An 18,230-nucleotide genomic window follows, 5' to 3' on the forward strand; every position below is an offset into this window, starting at 1 on the left:
CCTGTCCCCCTTCCTGGTCCCAACCTGTCCCCCTCCCTGGTCCACCCCGGTTCCCACTCCCCTCTGGTCCCCACCTGTCCCCCCTGGTTCCTATGTATTCCCCATGAGCCCCACCAGTCCCCACCGGTCCCCACCAGTCCCCATTGGTCCCCACCAGTCCCCATCGGTCCCCATTGGTCTTCCCCAGTCCTACCGGTCCCCATTGGTCTTCACCAGTCCCCACCGGTACCCACCAATTCCCACCGGTCCCCACCAGTCCTACCAGTCCTACCAGTCCCCACTGGTCCCCACCAGTCCCCACCAGTCCCCACCAGTCCCCATTGGTCTTCACCAGTCCCCACCGGTCCCCACCAGTCCCCACCAGTCCACATCAGTCCCGACCAGTCCCCACCGGTCCCCACTGGTCCCTACCGGTCCCCACCAGTCCCCACCAGTCATCACCAGTCCCCATTGGTCCCTACCAGTTCCCACCAGTCCCCACCAGTCCTCACCAGTCCCCACCAGTCCCGACCAGTCCCTACCGGTCCCCACCGGTCCCCACTGGTCCCCACCAGTCCCCACCAGTCCCCACCGGTCCCCACCGGTCCCCAACGGTCCCCACCGGTCCCCACCAGTCCCCATTGGTCCCTACCAGTTCCCACCAGTCCTCACCAGTCCTCACCAGTCCCGACCAGTCCCCACCGGTCCCCACCGGTCCCCACCAGTCCCCACCAGTCCCCACCGGCCTACACCGGTCCCCATTAGTCCCCACCAGTCCCCACCTATTCCACCAGTCCCTCACCGGTCCCCACCTATACCACCAGTCCCCACCAGTCCCCACCAGTCCCCACCAATCCTCAATGTCCCAACCAGCCTACACCGGTCCCCATTGGTCCCCACCAGTCCCCACCTATTCCACCAGTCCCTCACCGGTCCCCGCCTATACCACCAGTCCCCACCAGTCCCCACCAGTCCCCACCAGTCCCTCACCGGTCCCCACCTATACCACCAGTCCCGCCAGTCCCCACCAGTCCCTCACCGGTCCCCACCTATTCCACCAGTCCCTACCAGTCCCCACCACGTAACCCCCATGTTAGTAAATAAAGGTGAGTGGGTAATGTAAGTTACGTAACCCCCATGTTAGTAAGTCGCGAAAAAAATCGGTTTTCCGATGCTGACCGCCAAAAATGAATTTCAGATTCGTAATCTACACCCCAAAAAACATATAATTAAAAAAAAACACCCTTTTTTTTGGATGTAGTTAATCTGCAATAATACCGCCTAAACATATGCCACTGAACTCAAGAAGTTAACACTATAAAGAAAATGGTCACAGTCTCCACTCTCCAGTGCAGACTCAATTCATAAAATTAGATGGCTTACTTTCTTGTGCATGTATTTGATGACAGATACTGGAGAACAAAGAAGACCAATTTGATGCAGTATACTTTCATAATTTAATAAAACCAAAACAAGACAAATAAATAAACTGAAAATAAATATGGCTCGAAACAATCGTTTACATTTTGGCAAAACTTTCCAGAACACATTTAGAAGCCGAGTAACACAGCATGGAAATAGAATTTCTACATTTTTCATAATCTAAATTTATTATTGTTGATAATGCCACGTCCATGTGTTCAACACGATTCATATTCATAATATAACCGAAACAGCTGATCTACAAAAACTGTTTACAATATTTATGGTGGGTTTTCCGTAAAAATCTACGTAAAACCGCTGAAAGTGTTTTTTCTCACATGCTTAATCGATCTTCATTACAGAAACACTTAAATAGTAATTTGATAAAATTATATAACTATTGGTAAATAAAAAATCTTTTGAGCATAAAAATTACATTGTTAAAAAAAGAAAGTTTGCCGTTAATCGCATGAGTAAAAGTCAGTAAAATAAAGTTTTTCAAAACGATAAACGAATTTAAAATCGTTTGAAAACTCAGACCTGCAGGTTAGAATTATTTTTAATTGTCTAATATTCTTAAGACACGCAAATTCACATTTGATTTTCAATTTAAGACAATTTCAATTGATTCAATTGCACATCTCAATCCAACTAAACCGCATTCATTTCATAAAAATTATATTTTCAGCGGAATATTTGAGCGTCTTATATTTTTAAAACTGCAAATTTTTCATTATATTTATTAAGTTTTGAATAATTTAGGTGCTTAGTTACATTATTCACCATAGGATTCATTTTCTGATTGAATTTATAAATTATTTAAGCCAATTCCTACCTAACGTCTGCATCGTAAGAATCGGCATTAAAGCGATTATTTCGAAGAAACTCAACCCAAGGAGGCAAAAAATTCCAAATATTCTCATTAAAAACACACGATCCACACCACACTTCTCAGAACTCGCCAGCAAACCCACCTGTGTAATCAAACTCGTCTACTAAACTCAGTCAATTGACATGATCCTAACTTCTTCAATCATTAACGAATCTTCCTGAAAATTAAAATGTAACTAATAATTAGCAATGCGGAGTAGGAGGAACTATGACAGATTTTTACGTCATTATGTTTTCGAATAAAACGAATAACGAAATCAAAGTTCGTTTCGATTAAAACGAATACATGCAACTTTTGCGCTACTGTCAAACAACATCTCCAGTTATGAACGGATCATCGTGAAATTAATCAAGAGAGGAGGTTACATGTATATAAAAATTTGACTAAAAGCATGACCTTTTTCGACAAAAATCAATAACATGAGTCGACTGCGGCTATAGAAACCTAATATTAGCAAGAGGCTCGGCGAAATTTAAATAGGTCTAAAGTTTCCAAATTGTAGACTCAAAATCTCCGGATAACATTAAGTTGTTCTTTTTCCAAGCACAATTTATAATATATAAGGAAATAAATATATACGTAAATGAATCAATTCAAACATTTTATGGCAAATTGACAAAACTTTTTCAGTTAATGAATTATGAACAAATAATTAGGAGCGTGACTCTAACTTGCCGAAGTAATTAGCACCTATGCAGTGAGTTGCGCGTTCGAGACCGCAACGAGCTGTGAATATTCTGCGATATTAAGAATCGGCGACAGGCCTACGGCCTAATAAACGCTGAAACCGCTATTATTATTAGTATGAAATAAATGCAAGATTTGAACTGTGTGGAAAGGTAAACTTCGGTGTTGAGAATAATGCAACTGGAGGTAGGAACTAAAATATTACAAGAATCATCTATTAATTTGCGATTTCACTATTTAAAATAATATATCGACAACAATAGGGTAAATGAAAAGATTGTTCAAAAGACATTTTTACTATTTGATCCGTACACAATGTAATTTAACATTGCTGGTTAACTTTTAAAAAATAATAACAAGAAGTAACATCAACAAAACAAGCCAGCTAACAGGGATGACTATAGTAAAAACAACAGTACGACCGTTAGCCGTATTAAAATAAAAACGGGCGAAAGCGGTCTTGAATATAAAAATTAAATTTAACCTTCAAGTAGGGTTCAATTTGCGCTGTAAAGTGTAATAGTTCCTGAGATGACTGAGAAATTATTCCTTAACTAATCGTTAAAGTGGACTTTTATAAGGTATTTTAAAGCAGCCGATGAATTACAAATTTATCATGAGAACCTGCCTGTCAAGGGTGGTCCTGATTTGCGTTTAACTGCAAGCAATTAACATGGTTTCTAAAATACCTGAACGGTCAGTGTATAAAAAGAGATCTACATAATCACCGTGAGAAAATTTTACCCCTGTTGATTTAGATAAATAATTTACTTATCTTATTTAATTGTTTATATTTAATTAAATAATTGAATCTTTCATCCGGGTTCTCTCAGGGCACATAAATTTATTCAAGAGCTTGGTCATTTTATAGGCTACCCTAACAGCGGCTATATTTGCGTACATATGGAATTTTTCGGCAAACAATTTGATCCATCATGGGGCACTAGTCCATTTGGCCACGGATCCATCTGGACATTAGTTCATGTGGGCATGAATTTATCGAACCACAGTTCATAGGGTTACTAGGTTTATGTTCTTCATCATTATTTTATTTTGGACTCATTGTTTATTTTGGCATATTTATAGAACATATGGGCATATTTGATGCATGCGGTATTATTTTTTCATGTGCAGTGTTTTGTACTTCTGTAATGACTTAAAGTTATGCTGATTAGATATTTTAATAATCACATTTTCGATAACACAAATAACGCGAAGTTTGTAGCTACCTTCCCCTAGATATTGATGTTATCGTTATCGTGTTGATTGTTATCGTTTCAAAAATAGTCGTATCGCTATCAAATTTAAAAAATTTCCTCGACGAACACAAAAATTTTAGTTCGACGTCGATTGGATGTGTTTACTCTGTTTCTTTTCTCTTTTTTAACTTTATAGAACAACTTATATTACGTTTAAAGATTTTCAATTGATAAAATTAAATAAGTAATTGCTGTTTAGTGCGCAATCCAATTGAAGCTTTATCTTTGAAAAATTAATAATTCATAGGCTTTATTCAATTGTTTTCTTAGAAATCTAATCCAAGTCTTTTTAATCTGGAACCACTAAGCATTTTGCCGTATACCAAATTGCATCTTCAAGTTCGTAGGCATTTTCTGGCAGAAGCTCGTTGCACTTCTATCAAATATACTTTCGTTAAAAAATAATAGAAATTTTTTCACCTTTTGCTAGTTAACAAAACGCTAAATAAGCAAAAATATAATATTCCACTACCTTCCTTGGTAGCCAGGGGTGTCTGGATTTTACTTTCGCTAAAAAATAACAGAAATTTCTTCACCTTTTGCTAATTAACAACAACGCTAAATAACCAAAAATATAATATTTTACTACCTTCCTTGGTAGCCAGGGGTGTCTGGATTTTACTTTCGCTAAAAAATAACAGAAATTTCTTCACCTATTGCTAGTTAACAACAACGCTTAAATAGCCAAAAATATAACATTTTACTACCTTCCTTGGTAGCCAGGAGTATCTGGATACACGGCAGTGCCCTCAAAGGTATAAGTGGGGTGGAAGCCTGTGGCGTCAGCGTAATATTCAACTTTCATAAGGCGGGTATCGGGGAGTAGGACGTAGTATTCCCCTTTGGTGTAAGCACCATCCCTCTGCTCCCTCTGGCCGTACTGAACCAGGTTTTTGTTATAGTCTACCGAGTCTACGTTCCAGCTGAAGTCGTATTTCGCGTCATCGTAGTCGTACGAGTATTGCTGATTCTGTGGTCGCGCCAATGTACCACTTACGATGGCCACAACGACTATGAGTAGAGCTGCCTGCAACAGAAAAATATATAACATTATCTATTGTTTACTGACATTAACTTAAAGCCTATCAATTTTACAGCAATTTCGGAATAAACAGAAAATTCCAAAGAAATTTTGCAACAGAAAGACATATAACATTATTGATTGTTTACTGACACTAACTAAGAAACAATCAATTTTGCAGAAATTTCGGAATATTCACTGAAAATTCCGAAGAAATTTTGCTACAGAAAGATATGTATTATAACTTATTGTTTAGTGACACTAACTTAAAGGCTATTAATTTTACAGCAATATTGCAGGTATAATTTACATTCCGAACAACATTTTTACGTCTAAAGTTCGCTACCTAATACATTAAAAATTATGCCTAGCGTTGTGAGAGTTATTGATATTAAAAATTAAACCAGATCATTTGCACAAAAATAATGCACCGATTACAGAGTTTTAAACCCATATATTAATTTAGTCCACCATTCAAGATGGCATACAAAGACTGCAGTAAGCAGGCCTGCGTTCAGAGTGAAAATGAAAGTGGGGGCTTGCAATCACCATTAAAAATATTCGCAAATGATTTGGTCAATATTTCTTAAACATAACACGTGAAAATGTAAAAAGCTTTCACCCGCAGCACCAAACTATTCCCTCCAACAGTGTTCAGTATCCGAATGTCAGTGTAAAATATACTATAAAACATAAAATATAGGAAAGATCGGGTTCCAAAGGCCGGATCCCTTGTGAATCAAGTCACGAAAAGTTCAAGAATCGGCAACAGGCCATGGGCCTATGTCTTCAACGCCGACACTTCTATTCAGGGTATCGTTTGCCCTTAGTTCGGTGTCCTTATTGCAGTCAATATATAGTTATTTATTTTCACACGAGAGTGAAAATAAATTGGAGAAAATAAATTCGAGAAATTAATTATTTATCCGAGAAAATAAATTCGAAAATTTTAATGACCACGTTGCTTAGTTAGTAGTTAACAAGCCGGTTTTTGTTACACACATAAACTGGAATCAGCGAACTGATTTCGCATTATCGAATCTAATATTATTGATTCCCAGTATGAATAGTTTAACAATTTTGTTAATCGTAAAATGATATAATTAAAATAAGTGTAAAAGATTACTAGAAATACAAGCGTCTCCCTCACGTTCACACCTACCTTCATCATGAGCGTGTTCACTTGGCGGCGGTCAAAGAAGGAATGCGACGAGCCATAGCGATGAGCTGGCTTATATACGGCGGGCCGAACTGCGCCCCGGTTGCCCCTGGTCATCGTTGCTTCTGTGCAATAAATAAATATTTTTTAATCTTATTTGTTGAGTCTAAAATATTAATAAATAAAACATGCGAACTAATAATTTTAAGACTATTTTAAAGAATAAAAGCCCAAAAATGGAAAGTTTCATTAAAATTACTACCAGTGAACTGATGGGAATGTTCTACAGACAATTAAAGAGCACTTGAAACTGATTCTGTATAAAACTAATTTCAGTTCAGTTAATGTTATGACAGCTAATATTGAATTTTATAACAATATAATGGCCAGCCGTCACCGTTACCTCACAGCGATATAACGGCTAGCCGTCACCTCACAGCGATATAACGGCCGGCCGTCACCTCACAGCGATATAACGGCCAGCCGTCACCTCACAGCGATATAACGGCCAGCCGTCACCTCACAGCGATATAACGGCCAGCCGTCACCTCACAGCGATATAACGGCCAGACGTCACCTCACTGCGATATAACGGCCGGCCGTCTCCGTCACCTCACAGCGATATAACGGCCGGCCGTCTCCGTCACCTCACAGCGATATAACGGTCACCGTATCCCCGATGACGCACAATAAACATAAAATAAGACATGTCACCTCACAGCGATATAACGGCCGAGCCGTCACCTCACAGCGATATAACGGTCACCGTATCCGCGATGACGCACAATAAACATAAAATAAGACGTGTCACCTCACAGCGATATAACGGCCGGCCGTCACCGTCACCTCACAGCGATATAACGGCCGGCCGTCACCGTCACCTCACAGCGATATAACGGTCACCGTATCCCCGATGACGTACAATAAACGTAAAATATAACGTCTCGGCCAAAACTTCCTGCTTTCAAACGCAGAACGGAAGCGATCACTTTCAGTGCGGAAAGATGGGTCAGTGATCGACCTTATTACTAGGTTGCTAGTTCGTAGTGTTGGTCACTAGCTTCACTAATGGCAGTGTATACGCTTCACTAATGACACTGGATGGGCCGCACTAATGACCCTGCATGCGCACGCTTGCATAATGTATGAGCATATACGCTCATGCATTATGAATAGCTTTCTTTCATGAAGTTGGTCTGCAGCAGCGGCTTCTGTCATTTAATGTTTTGTTTGAAGTTATTGTTATTGTTATTATTTGTTATTTGTTATAGAAGATGTTTGTTATTGTTAGATAAATTAATACGCGTATTGGGTCGTGCATTCAAACGTTGTCATTATCACAACAATGGCTAAGCCAGGGCAAATAACAAAAAGAAAAAAAAATAGAAAATGAGTTTATAGATACATACATAATTTGCTTATTTTTGGGTCACGGGAATGCCGCATTTTAAAAACCTACAAATTTATCTTGAATTCTAAATTCAATCTAAAACTTAACTGAGAAGTAAGCTATTCGAAACTTTTCCATACATGATACTATCTTTTTTCAAATAACTAAATAAGAGCTTAGAAAAATTCAAGTTTTTGTTGTCGAGTAACTAACGTAGCAGGCAAGTCCTTTCGATCTGATGGTTGCTTGCCTCTTTTCATTTTTCACGTAGCATTTGCACGTAACCTTTTTCACGTAGCATTTTGCATGTAGCATTTTGCACGCAGTATTTTGCATATAGCATTTTGACCACTTTTCCAACTTCCGGATCAATCTGCAAAATGTCTTTTATTTTGAGAATCAAAGCATTTAAAATAATATATCATTAATATAATATTTAATTGAAAAGAGACCCCTTAGATTAAATCTCTGATGAATTTAGATCGACTGAATTAATTAAATTGAACTTAATTGTGATTGATTTTCACTCGTTGATGACTACTGGAAACTTTGTTTGGAAATTGTTCAGGAATTGAGCAACGCTGTTGCAGATTTCGACGTTTGAATGCGCTTGAAATATATTGTATTTTGGGGGCGAAAAAAAATATATATATATATAATATATATATTCGTATAATTTACCCAACGCCAAGTTTTAGGCGTAGTGGAAAAGGCAATGTGCAGAACTGAATCCCATTCGGAGAATTCAATTACGAATTACTTTACTAAATAATATTCAGTTGAGCAATTCATAATATTCAGCATAAAACTGCTTAATATTTCGTATAGGACTCCGTAATATTCAGTATATAACCGCATAATATTCAGCATAGAACTCCGTAATATTCATGTGAAAACTGCGTATATTCAGCCTAGAACTGCTTAATATTCGGCATAAAACTCCGTAATATTCAGTAAAGAACTGCTTAAATACAGTAGATAATTGCGTAATATTCATTGGCAGGTGTGAATATTAATAGCTCAATATTAGTCCCCGGCGTGCACAGAAAGCATAGAATAATTAGGGCAGAACAGGAAGCGTATAGAGGAAACCGCTCCGTAAACATGGCCGGTAAGAAGTACATTGCGTCACTAGCTGTTTATGATCGCAGTGGATATAACGATATCCGCGGGCGACCGCAGTGGATATAATGATATCCACTGCGTGATGTTTCGGCGCCTGGTGATGTTACGGCGCCTAGAAATTACCGGCGGTAATTTCTAATGGAATTTGAATGTTTCCATGACATTTATTTCATAAGTTAGCAAAAATTTTGCCTGCATCTGAGAGTTATATATTTTATTCAATTTGACACTTCAAAGAAACCAATTTATTTCTATATATTGTCCTTTTTTCAATGTAATTTTGTTGCTTTAGAACAATTTTATAACCTTGAGGTATTGCCTTCAATTCCAGTTACTGCTACTCTTATTTTATTATTAGTATTATTGTTATTATTATTATTATTATTGTTATTATTATTATCATTATTATTATCATTCTTATTATCAATATTATTACTATTATTATTATTATCATCATTCGTATAATTATCACTATAATTATTATTCTTATCATTTCTATTATTATTATTTTTATAACTGTCCGTCCGTTTGCTGCAGGGTTGCCGGTGGCTCCCCAGCTCTCCGCCAGTCTTGCGTGAAAAGTGAAAGTTGCAAAAACATTCAATAAAAAAACTGAATCGGATTAGCGAGCGTCTAGGCAAGGTATAGAACAAGATACTAGGCAAGGTATAGACCAAGATACTATATAGGCAAGGTATTAACCAAGATACTATATAGGCAATGTATAGACCAAGATACTATATAGGCAAGGTATAGACCAAGATACTATATAGGCAAGGTATAGACAAAGATACTATATAGGCAAGGAATGGACAAAGATACTATATAGGCAAGGTATAGACAAAGATACTATATAGGCAAGGTATGGACAAAGATACTATATAGGCAAGGTATAGACAAATTAAGATACTATATAGGCAAGGAATGGACAAAGATACTATATAGGCAAGGAATGGACGGTATAATAGGCTTAAAATATTTTGGAACGTATGTACTGTATATGAATCGCAGAAAATTTTTCAATTAAATACTGTAAAATAGACTCGCGTAGTACAGACTTGATTTGATATTAATTAAGTTAGTTACGAGATTGGGGAAATAGTCTTTATGTATAATGTGAACACATAACACAATAACTGTGCCCTGGATATTTTTAAATGAATAATCATACTGTTTCATCTGGGTTAACGCTTTGACTCCTATTGCTTCATCTTCTGGTATTATTTCATTTTGCGTACTATTATGAATTGGAAGGTTGCCAGACGGTCTTTTTCCGGACAAATTCCGCGATTTTTTTTTCATTTGCGTTGGTCGGCTAAGATGTATGATAGGGATACTTCCAATTAAATTTAAAAAACTGCAAAAAAATTAAATTTTTTCCTCGGAACCTACATATATGCTAGGATACATCGAGTTATAGGCCTTTTTCGGCCTTGAGAAATGTAATTCGTGGTACGCATATGTAAAAGTTCGGAGTTCACTCAAACCTACCTATTTTATACCACAGCTATAGAAGGTAGAAGTCGTAAAATGTTTTTTTATACGGGATGCAATGAAAAGGTGGAAACAGTAAAATATTTATAACAGCGTAGATTTGTGAAGTAAAAGGTTAAGTGTTTATTACAGGACAATTTTATGGGTGAAAGACGCTAAATGATGATATTGATTCTAAGGTAAAAGTTGTTGAGAAGGCATTAAAAAAACAAATTTACACGTAAGTATTACTATAGATCAGAGAAAGCATTCACTCGATGACTTTCAACTCCATCGCTGTTTTTCTCACAGTAATTAATTAAGGTGATTAACGTGAGCTTGCATAGCTGTTGGTGATGAAAGCATGATACCATAATCAGATGTTTTATAGTAGGTTAGATGAGTAACTTGTCTATTTTATATATTATCTAATTAAGCAACACTTTTGATATATGAAATTCTGCAAGTTATTCACAAGATTTATTCAAAAATACAATGTTCAGTTATAGATATATATATAATTATCATCTTCGCGTGATATAATTTTGTTATCCGTTATCCGTTTGATAAATACTGCATTTGATTTTTATTTAAAAAGTGATAAAATAGCTTGAATATTAAATATTTATTAAAATTAATGAATACTTTCCAAATAAAAAATCTTTTTTTAATAAATAATATATTCAAATTAATTCGAGCCCATGCAATAGTTAATACGTATAGTATTCTGGCACGTATTTAAATGTTTTAAAATTGAAACGTGCACATCGAATGCTTCAAAGGTATATTTTTCTTGCATTTATTCGTACGTTTTTCAAACTATGCCGCGCATGTGGAATGTTTCTTATGTATAATTTATATAATGTATAATATTTATATACATGTATAATTTACACATGTGTAATCTGTATATTTTAGATAGAATTCTGATTTCGTAGGTATGATTTCTGAAGGCATAAATGCATGTCTATAGACATTCCTCATCGTCGCAGCATTCCTCAGGAATGGCCTAAAGCTAATACCTCACCCATTCCTGACCCTCTCCCCCCGGGGGAGGGATACGGGGGCTTGCTAACCCCTTCCCCCACCCACGGTCCCGACCATTGACCCGGCCACGGAATGTTATCAATTTCTGTATAAAAATTCACATTCACATATCTGTATAAAAATTCATCACATTCTCGCATAGAGACGATGCATGAGTCACCACGATATATACGTCGTCATTCTATTAAAAACAATTATCTTATATAATTGGAGTTACATAAAGTGATAGTTAATTATCATGAGTATATACATAGACCTTAAATTCGGCAATGTTAATTATTGATCAGTAGTACGAAGCTGAATAAACATTAATATGTTATTATAATTTATATGAATAGTTTGTACAGCTAGGCTTCTAGTAGGGAAATTTCTTCCGGAATATTAAAAAGTGAAAGTGAAAATGTAAATAAGGAAAACAGTGCAATAAAATCGAAAAATTCTATATGTGGAGGGAGTTAAGACGTAAAAAATGGGCTTAATCTTGTCTAGTGTTGCCAAATAATAGTTATTGTTTATTTGCCTATTCTAATCTGAGAAGTATTCTGATAATCCTGCACCTATATTCCTCTGAGATAATTATTCTGATAATTACGGGCATATTCCAATCAGATGATTATTATGATAATTCTTTGCCTATTTTTCTCATTGCAGTTAAAGATATATCTTGATAATTTATTGGTTTAAGTCAGCAAATGCATTCGTTCCACAATTTCTAAATAAATTCAAAATTGTCTCTATGTGATATTAATTTTTTCATTGTTTTTGTTACCGAAGGTAGTTGGAAAATTCAGAGCATTTCTTCACCATTAAAAGATTTCGAACGAAAATGGCTACATTTTCAATTAAAATAATAGTAAAAAAGAATAAGTGGTAAAAGTAACTTTGAGATGAAATCGAAGTAAAGTAGAAAATTGAAAATAAAATTTATTGTGCGACAGTTTAGTTCACATCTGAGCCACACCCAAAACTGGATCACAACATTCTGGCCAAATCTCTTATCACAAAAACCTCCCTCCTTTTACTTTCACAATATTACATAAAACCAAAAGATCATCAACGAATGTGAGCAAAACGAAGCAACATTTTTTCGTAAAGCGTGTTCGTCATCGTTAAAACACGTATACGTTATACGGCTTACGTGGCCCCGCAAGCAAAAAATCTGTTGCCGCAAAAGAAAAATTAAGAGGAAAATGGGACCTAGTCTCGGTGTGGTTAAAGTTTTAATTTAAATGTGTGGACATTTTATTAACAATTAGTTAAATGCGTGGGTGCTCTATTGAAATTTCAATGTTTTCAATAAAGTGGAAAATATGGGAGCGCTATTAAAGTTTCAAGGTTTTCAATAAAATTGAAAATATTTTAATTTTGATGTCGAGGTATTTCTGTTTTCACGTGATCCTGTTTGGGTTTCAATTGAATTAGAATCTCATTACATTTTTTGGTTGAGATGTGCAAATAATTTTCTTACAAACCTACATTTTTTTCAAAAGTCAATCGCAATCCACGATTTTTATACTAGGTTTCAAATTTATTTCCGGAATATTGGTTAGTCAGTCACACACGCCTGATGCAAAAATGTTTTTCAGTTAATAAAAAATATAGCCGGTAACTAATTCACTATGGATAAGTATTATCAATCTATTATAGAGTTTTATTACACAAATCAATTAATAGAGGCCATTAATTTATCATAGATCATTTAATTTATTATAAATTTTAATATATTACTTAATGAAGGCCATCAATTTATAATAGATCTTTAATACACTTATTTCAATAATTTATATATATTCTATTGTAGCACATGCTGCCGTACATGTGTACGTATCGGTGAGACGAGCCCGGTACACGGACTGTCTCTTATACACATCTAGATGTGTATAAGAGACAGGTCCCCACCGGTCCCCACCAGTCCCCACCGGTCCCCACCAGTCCCCACCGGTCCCCACCGGTCCCCAACTGTGCCTCTGCCCTTATTACCATGCGCACCAGCGGTCGCTCATGAACGCCCTCTGGCGCATGCCTTTAGACGCCTGGGCGTTTAAATGCAGAGCAGGCGCTTCTCTTGGTCATATATTTTCCCGCGTTAAAAGAGTGTTTTCAATTTCAAGAGTTAACAAGTACATCAGAGTTGGTTTGAAAAAAGTGTAAAAAGTTTGTTAAAATCAAAAAGTCAAAATAAATACATAGAAGTTTGTCTTAACAAATTTTTGAAGCGCAGAAAAAATTGCAATCTTTTTCATATATATTATGGTGGGATGAATGTTAATGTTGTTTGTTCATCATTTATTAACATACAAATGTTATATATTTAACTGAATTCAGAGTTTTTTATTGAAGTGGAAGCCGTAAATAAGTATCATAAAGCTACCTTGTTAAGAAAGCTGCCCGGTTATGGATAAATTACTCGGTTATGTAATAGATATGTTATACTGTGCATATGTTATAATAATAAATAATAATAATAATAATAGCGGTTTCAGCGTTAATTAGGCCGTAGGCCTGTCACCGATTCCTAACATCGCAGAATATTCACAGCATTTTGCGGTCTCGAACTCGCAACTCACTGCTACAATTCTGCTGTGCTTAACTGCCCGGCCTCCTCGCCGATTCTGACCATAAACTGGCGCACAGAGCTGGGATCGAACCCGCACCTCTCTGCGCCAATCTTGGTACTCTGAACTGTAACCACTGGGCCACCCTGCCCTCAATCCTCTTATCCCTGTACATATGTATTTCTGCACTCAAAATATATTTTTTAATTTATACAACCAAAAATATACAGTTATTGTTCTGGCGCAAATATATTGTCCCCGGGGCATAGTAAAGGATCTGAGGGGAAGAGTAGATAAAAAATTTTGAAATTGGTTTTACAATATGTTCATTCTAAAGAAGAAAGGGTTGTGTACATATTTTGAAAAGAGTGTATACTGCATAATGTGAGTCCGGTCTTCTATGTTGAATGTGGGTTTGAAAAGGTCTTTATTTGATTAGAATTAATTAGCTTTATCATTATTATCAGCTTTATATTTATCATTTTTAGTTTGAGTTCAGCCGTGGTCGAGAACGGACGCACGTATTTGTGGTCCCAAATATTTAACTTTTACTGTGTCGTTTCGAAACTCTTTTCGCATTTTTTTATGATCCGTGTCAGTGAATGACCGAATTTTAGTGAAGTCAGTAAAAGAGAGTGCTAATAGAAAGAACAAGCGTATAGTAAATTTGTTTTGATCATAAATAACGCGGGCTTTAGAGTCAGTGAGGGACGCTTGGTGCAGCAAGTGAGGGCAAAGTCTGACTGCCTCACCAGCGCAGGACAATACAGCCTTTGTTTCTTGCCACAGCTCTGCTTACTCTTCCCTGAACACCTTACCGCCGCTTACATCACCGCCTTCTGATAGCCGCCTAGTCGGTAACCGAGTTGTAACAGCAATTTGTACAATTTTTGCTCCACGTGATTCAGTTTTTTAACTTGTCTTTTTTAGCTTTTGCATTTCATGATGGCTGGACAGAGAGGAAAAAGATTACTTGGAAAGGCCTCCAGTCCTGATAGACCGAATGCGAAGATCAAATCGCAAAATGAGTGAGGGGAATTTTGTAAATTTTGCAAGCTGATTTCGTCTTACTTCAATGATGTTACAGTGGCCTGTAATCATTGCGGGGATATCATCTGCAACAATTGTGCAATGTTAAGCAAGACAGATTGCTTGGTTATGCGCAGAAACGAGACAGTACACTGGTATTGCCAGGACTGACAACATCCTGCGCTTAGCGCTGCAAAAAGCGAAAAGATGGTGGAAGAGAAGTGCTCTTCTATGTTCTCTGTCTTTAAGGCCGAAATGGAAGAAACCAACAAGAAAGAGTTGAGAAAGAGAGCCGAAATGGAGGAGAACCATAAGAAAGAGTTGAACTTGTTGCGTAGCGAATTACACTCGTTCCGGAACGAGCTGGTAGAAATGAGAGCTCATCCACACAAAAGAGAAAGAAGCGTTAACACAGAAGGTAAAGGCCGCAAAGGGGTCATCTCTAATCTCCACAGCGAGAGCACTCATGAGCTGTTGGATAGAGAGAGAAGAAGACTTAACTTTGTTTGGTTTGGCGTTCCCGAAAGCAATGCTTCTGACGGTGCGTTTATTACTGATTATTGTGCCAAGGCACTAAACGTCGTTGTAAATATAACGGCATGCAAGAGGCATGCGATCGAATGACGCTACCACCTGAACACCTCTGCTGGTAACTGTGCAGGATACAGCCCAGGTCGGATATGTGCCAAAGGCTGCGAGAAAACTAAGTGAATTCCCAGAGTTTAATTCCCTCTTTGTAAAGAAGGATGCTACCCCTTTAGAGAGAGCGAATTTTCGCAAGAAATGGCAGGAGAGAATCAGGCGGAAAAGCACAGAAACTCAGGTCAACCACTCTCACGATATCAAGACAACACCGGCCGCACATGGTCAGTCAACGGAGCTGGTAGACAAGTAAGAAGTCATGTCCATTGATCCAAGCCTGGAAATCCTGAAAATTAAAAGTGCTCAAAAAGTTTAAAAATGTTTTTACACGAACTTGGAAAAGTGAACTGTTTGCTGTAATAGCAAACGAGTGCATAGACATTATTTGTATTACAGAAACTCTCCCTAAAATCACGGGGGGAAAATTGTACCTGTTGAATTTCAGTTGCCAGGTTTTGATTGTTTTCATTACATGAATGGAGAGCAGTGTAGTAGAGGTGTAGCTTTGTGGGTTAGAACCTCTTATGGGGCCCAGCAAATCAAGTTATCTGCAGAGCATCAATCAGCTAGAGAATCAGTGTGGTGCGAACTTGCTCTCAAAGGCAAAAATAGCCTCCTCATAGGCGTCGTGCATATAGATCACCTAACAGTTCTTCTGATAACGATAAATTACTAAACAGTCTTTTACCGAGCATGACTTTCCGTAGGTCACATCCGTTGATCGTTGGTGATTTTAATCATCCAGAGCTAGACTGGACTAAAGGATCCTCTCCAAGGGAAGAGAATCACCCAGTATCCTTGTTCATGGAGTCTGTGAGAGACTCCTTCCTAGTCCAGCACGTTACCAAACCAACCCATTATAGAAGTAAACAGACTCCCAATATTCTAGACCTGGTGTTTACTAGTGATGAACCAATGTTGGAAGAGCTTCGTCACGAGGCGCCGTTGGGCAAAAGCCATCACCAATCATTGTTTTTCAGTATTGAGTGCTGTACAGAAAAGACGCCTCGGAAGCGTGAGCGTTTGAATTTTGCGAAAGGCGAAAATGACAAACTCCGTAAAGCAGTGAATGCAGTGAATATTTCCAACTGTATTAAGGACATGAATGTGGCTGTATCATGGTCATTTCTCAAGGACACGGTTATGTCTGCAGTTGATGCGTGTGTACCTAAAATTAAGCTCGGTACAGCCAAAAAACTCAGTGGATGAACAGTAGAGTTCTAGCTAAGCTGAAAACTAAGAAGGGAGCCTATATACCAGCGTTATTTACAGACTCGTTGCGATGCTGATTAAAACCTATACGCAAGAACTCGAAATCAAGCCAATGAGAGCTGTTGCACCGCAGTAATAACCTTTGAAAAATTATTGCCATATATGCAAGAAAGAACCCGAAAGCCTTCTTTTTATATGCTAGCTCGAAGTACAAGACAAAGGACGATATTTCTGATTCGAAAGTAGATCAAAGAAAGATAACCGCTGATGAGGGCGAGGCTAAAGCTCTTAATCAATTTTTTTACTAGTAGCGTATTCACCGAAGAGGACTTGAACGGTATTGCAGCTATTGAGGAGCGCCCAGCCGGCTCTAAATTAACAAGCTTTGAAATACAAGAAGAAGAAGTACTCAGGCGCCTGATCGCTCTAGATCCCAACAAGTGATGTGGACCAGACGGCTTCCACCCCAGATTACTCCATGAGTTAGCAACCATCCTAGCCGGCCCTCTGACGTTATTTTTTCGAAAAACTTTGAACGAAGAGATCTTGCCGCCTGACTGGAAAGAAGCTCAAGTGACACCATTGTTAAAAAAAATGACAAAAGCTGCCCGGGCAACTATCGTCCTGTCAGTTTGACAAGTGTCGTCTGCAAGGTAATGGAATCTGTTGTGAGGGATCGATACATCGATCATTTGACTGTTAATAATCTCCTATATCAGACTGTCAACATGGCTTTATTGCCGGGAGATCCTGCATCACAAACCTCCTGTACTCACAAACTTCTCTACTCTGAAAGAATGGACCCGCCTGCCGTACGAAAGAGAGCCAGTAGATGCAATGTGCCTTGATTTGTCAAGGTATTTGGCAGTGTCCCACATGAGCGGCTGTTGCGGGAATTGAAGTCTTTGGGAATTGAGAGTAATGTTTTGAAATGGATCAGGGATTTTCTAGTAGGGAGACGACAACGTGTCAGTATTAATGGGTCCGTATCAGACTGGGCTTCAGTGCGCAGCGGCGTGCCACAATAAAGCGTTCTCGGGCCTGTTTTATTCGTTGCATTTATAAACGATCTGCCAGAAGCTGTCTCTAGCATGTGCTCGATGTATGCTGACGACACAAAAGTTTATATAATACAGTGTGGAATACGTCGCAAAAAGTGCAGTTGCGATGTGATTTTGTCAGGTTGGTTGACTGGACTAATAAGTGGCAGCTGCGTTTTAATAATGCGGACAAATGTAAAATAATCCACCTTGGCAAGAATTATGAATAGCAAGATTACAGTATGAGAAGACACGGTTGCAACGACAGAGTGATGATGTCTAAGTCGACAATGGAAAA

The 18,230-nt window shown here is 37.9% G+C and overlaps 2 protein-coding genes across 2 annotated transcripts; one reads left to right on the top strand and one right to left on the bottom strand.

The window, feature by feature from the left end:
* Nucleotides 1-103: 103 nt before the first annotated feature.
* On the top strand, nucleotides 104-1,773 carry LOC108683414 (early nodulin-75-like). The gene is made up of 2 exons (XM_018172726.1): nucleotides 104-1,071; nucleotides 1,764-1,773. The coding sequence occupies exons 1-2, from the start codon at nucleotides 104-106 to the stop codon at nucleotides 1,771-1,773; spliced, it is 978 nt and encodes a 325-aa protein (XP_018028215.1).
* A 1,487-nt stretch (nucleotides 1,774-3,260) lies between these two features.
* On the bottom strand, nucleotides 3,261-6,536 carry LOC108683415 (pro-resilin). The gene is made up of 2 exons (XM_018172727.1): nucleotides 6,423-6,536; nucleotides 3,261-5,266 (listed from the first exon to the last, which is right to left on the bottom strand). The coding sequence occupies exons 1-2, from the start codon at nucleotides 6,534-6,536 to the stop codon at nucleotides 4,943-4,945; spliced, it is 438 nt and encodes a 145-aa protein (XP_018028216.1). The 3' UTR covers nucleotides 3,261-4,942.
* Nucleotides 6,537-18,230: the final 11,694 nt, after the last annotated feature.

The sequence above is a fragment of the Hyalella azteca genome, unplaced genomic scaffold (genome assembly GCF_000764305.2).
Source record: "Hyalella azteca isolate HAZT.00-mixed unplaced genomic scaffold, Hazt_2.0.2 contig10885, whole genome shotgun sequence".
Lineage (NCBI taxonomy): Eukaryota > Metazoa > Arthropoda > Malacostraca > Amphipoda > Hyalellidae > Hyalella > Hyalella azteca.

Excerpts from the sequence above, each read along its gene's own strand:
- LOC108683414 (XM_018172726.1), top strand. The coding sequence starts at position 104 with ATGAGCCCCACCAGTCCCCACCGGTCCCCACCAGTCCCCATTGGTCCC.
- LOC108683415 (XM_018172727.1), bottom strand. The coding sequence starts at position 6,536 with ATGACCAGGGGCAACCGGGGCGCAGTTCGGCCCGCCGTATATAAGCCA. Across the intron at positions 5,267-6,422 it reads TGAACACGCTCATGATGAAG|GCAGCTCTACTCATAGTCGT; the intron begins GTAGGTGTGAAC and ends TTTCTGTTGCAG.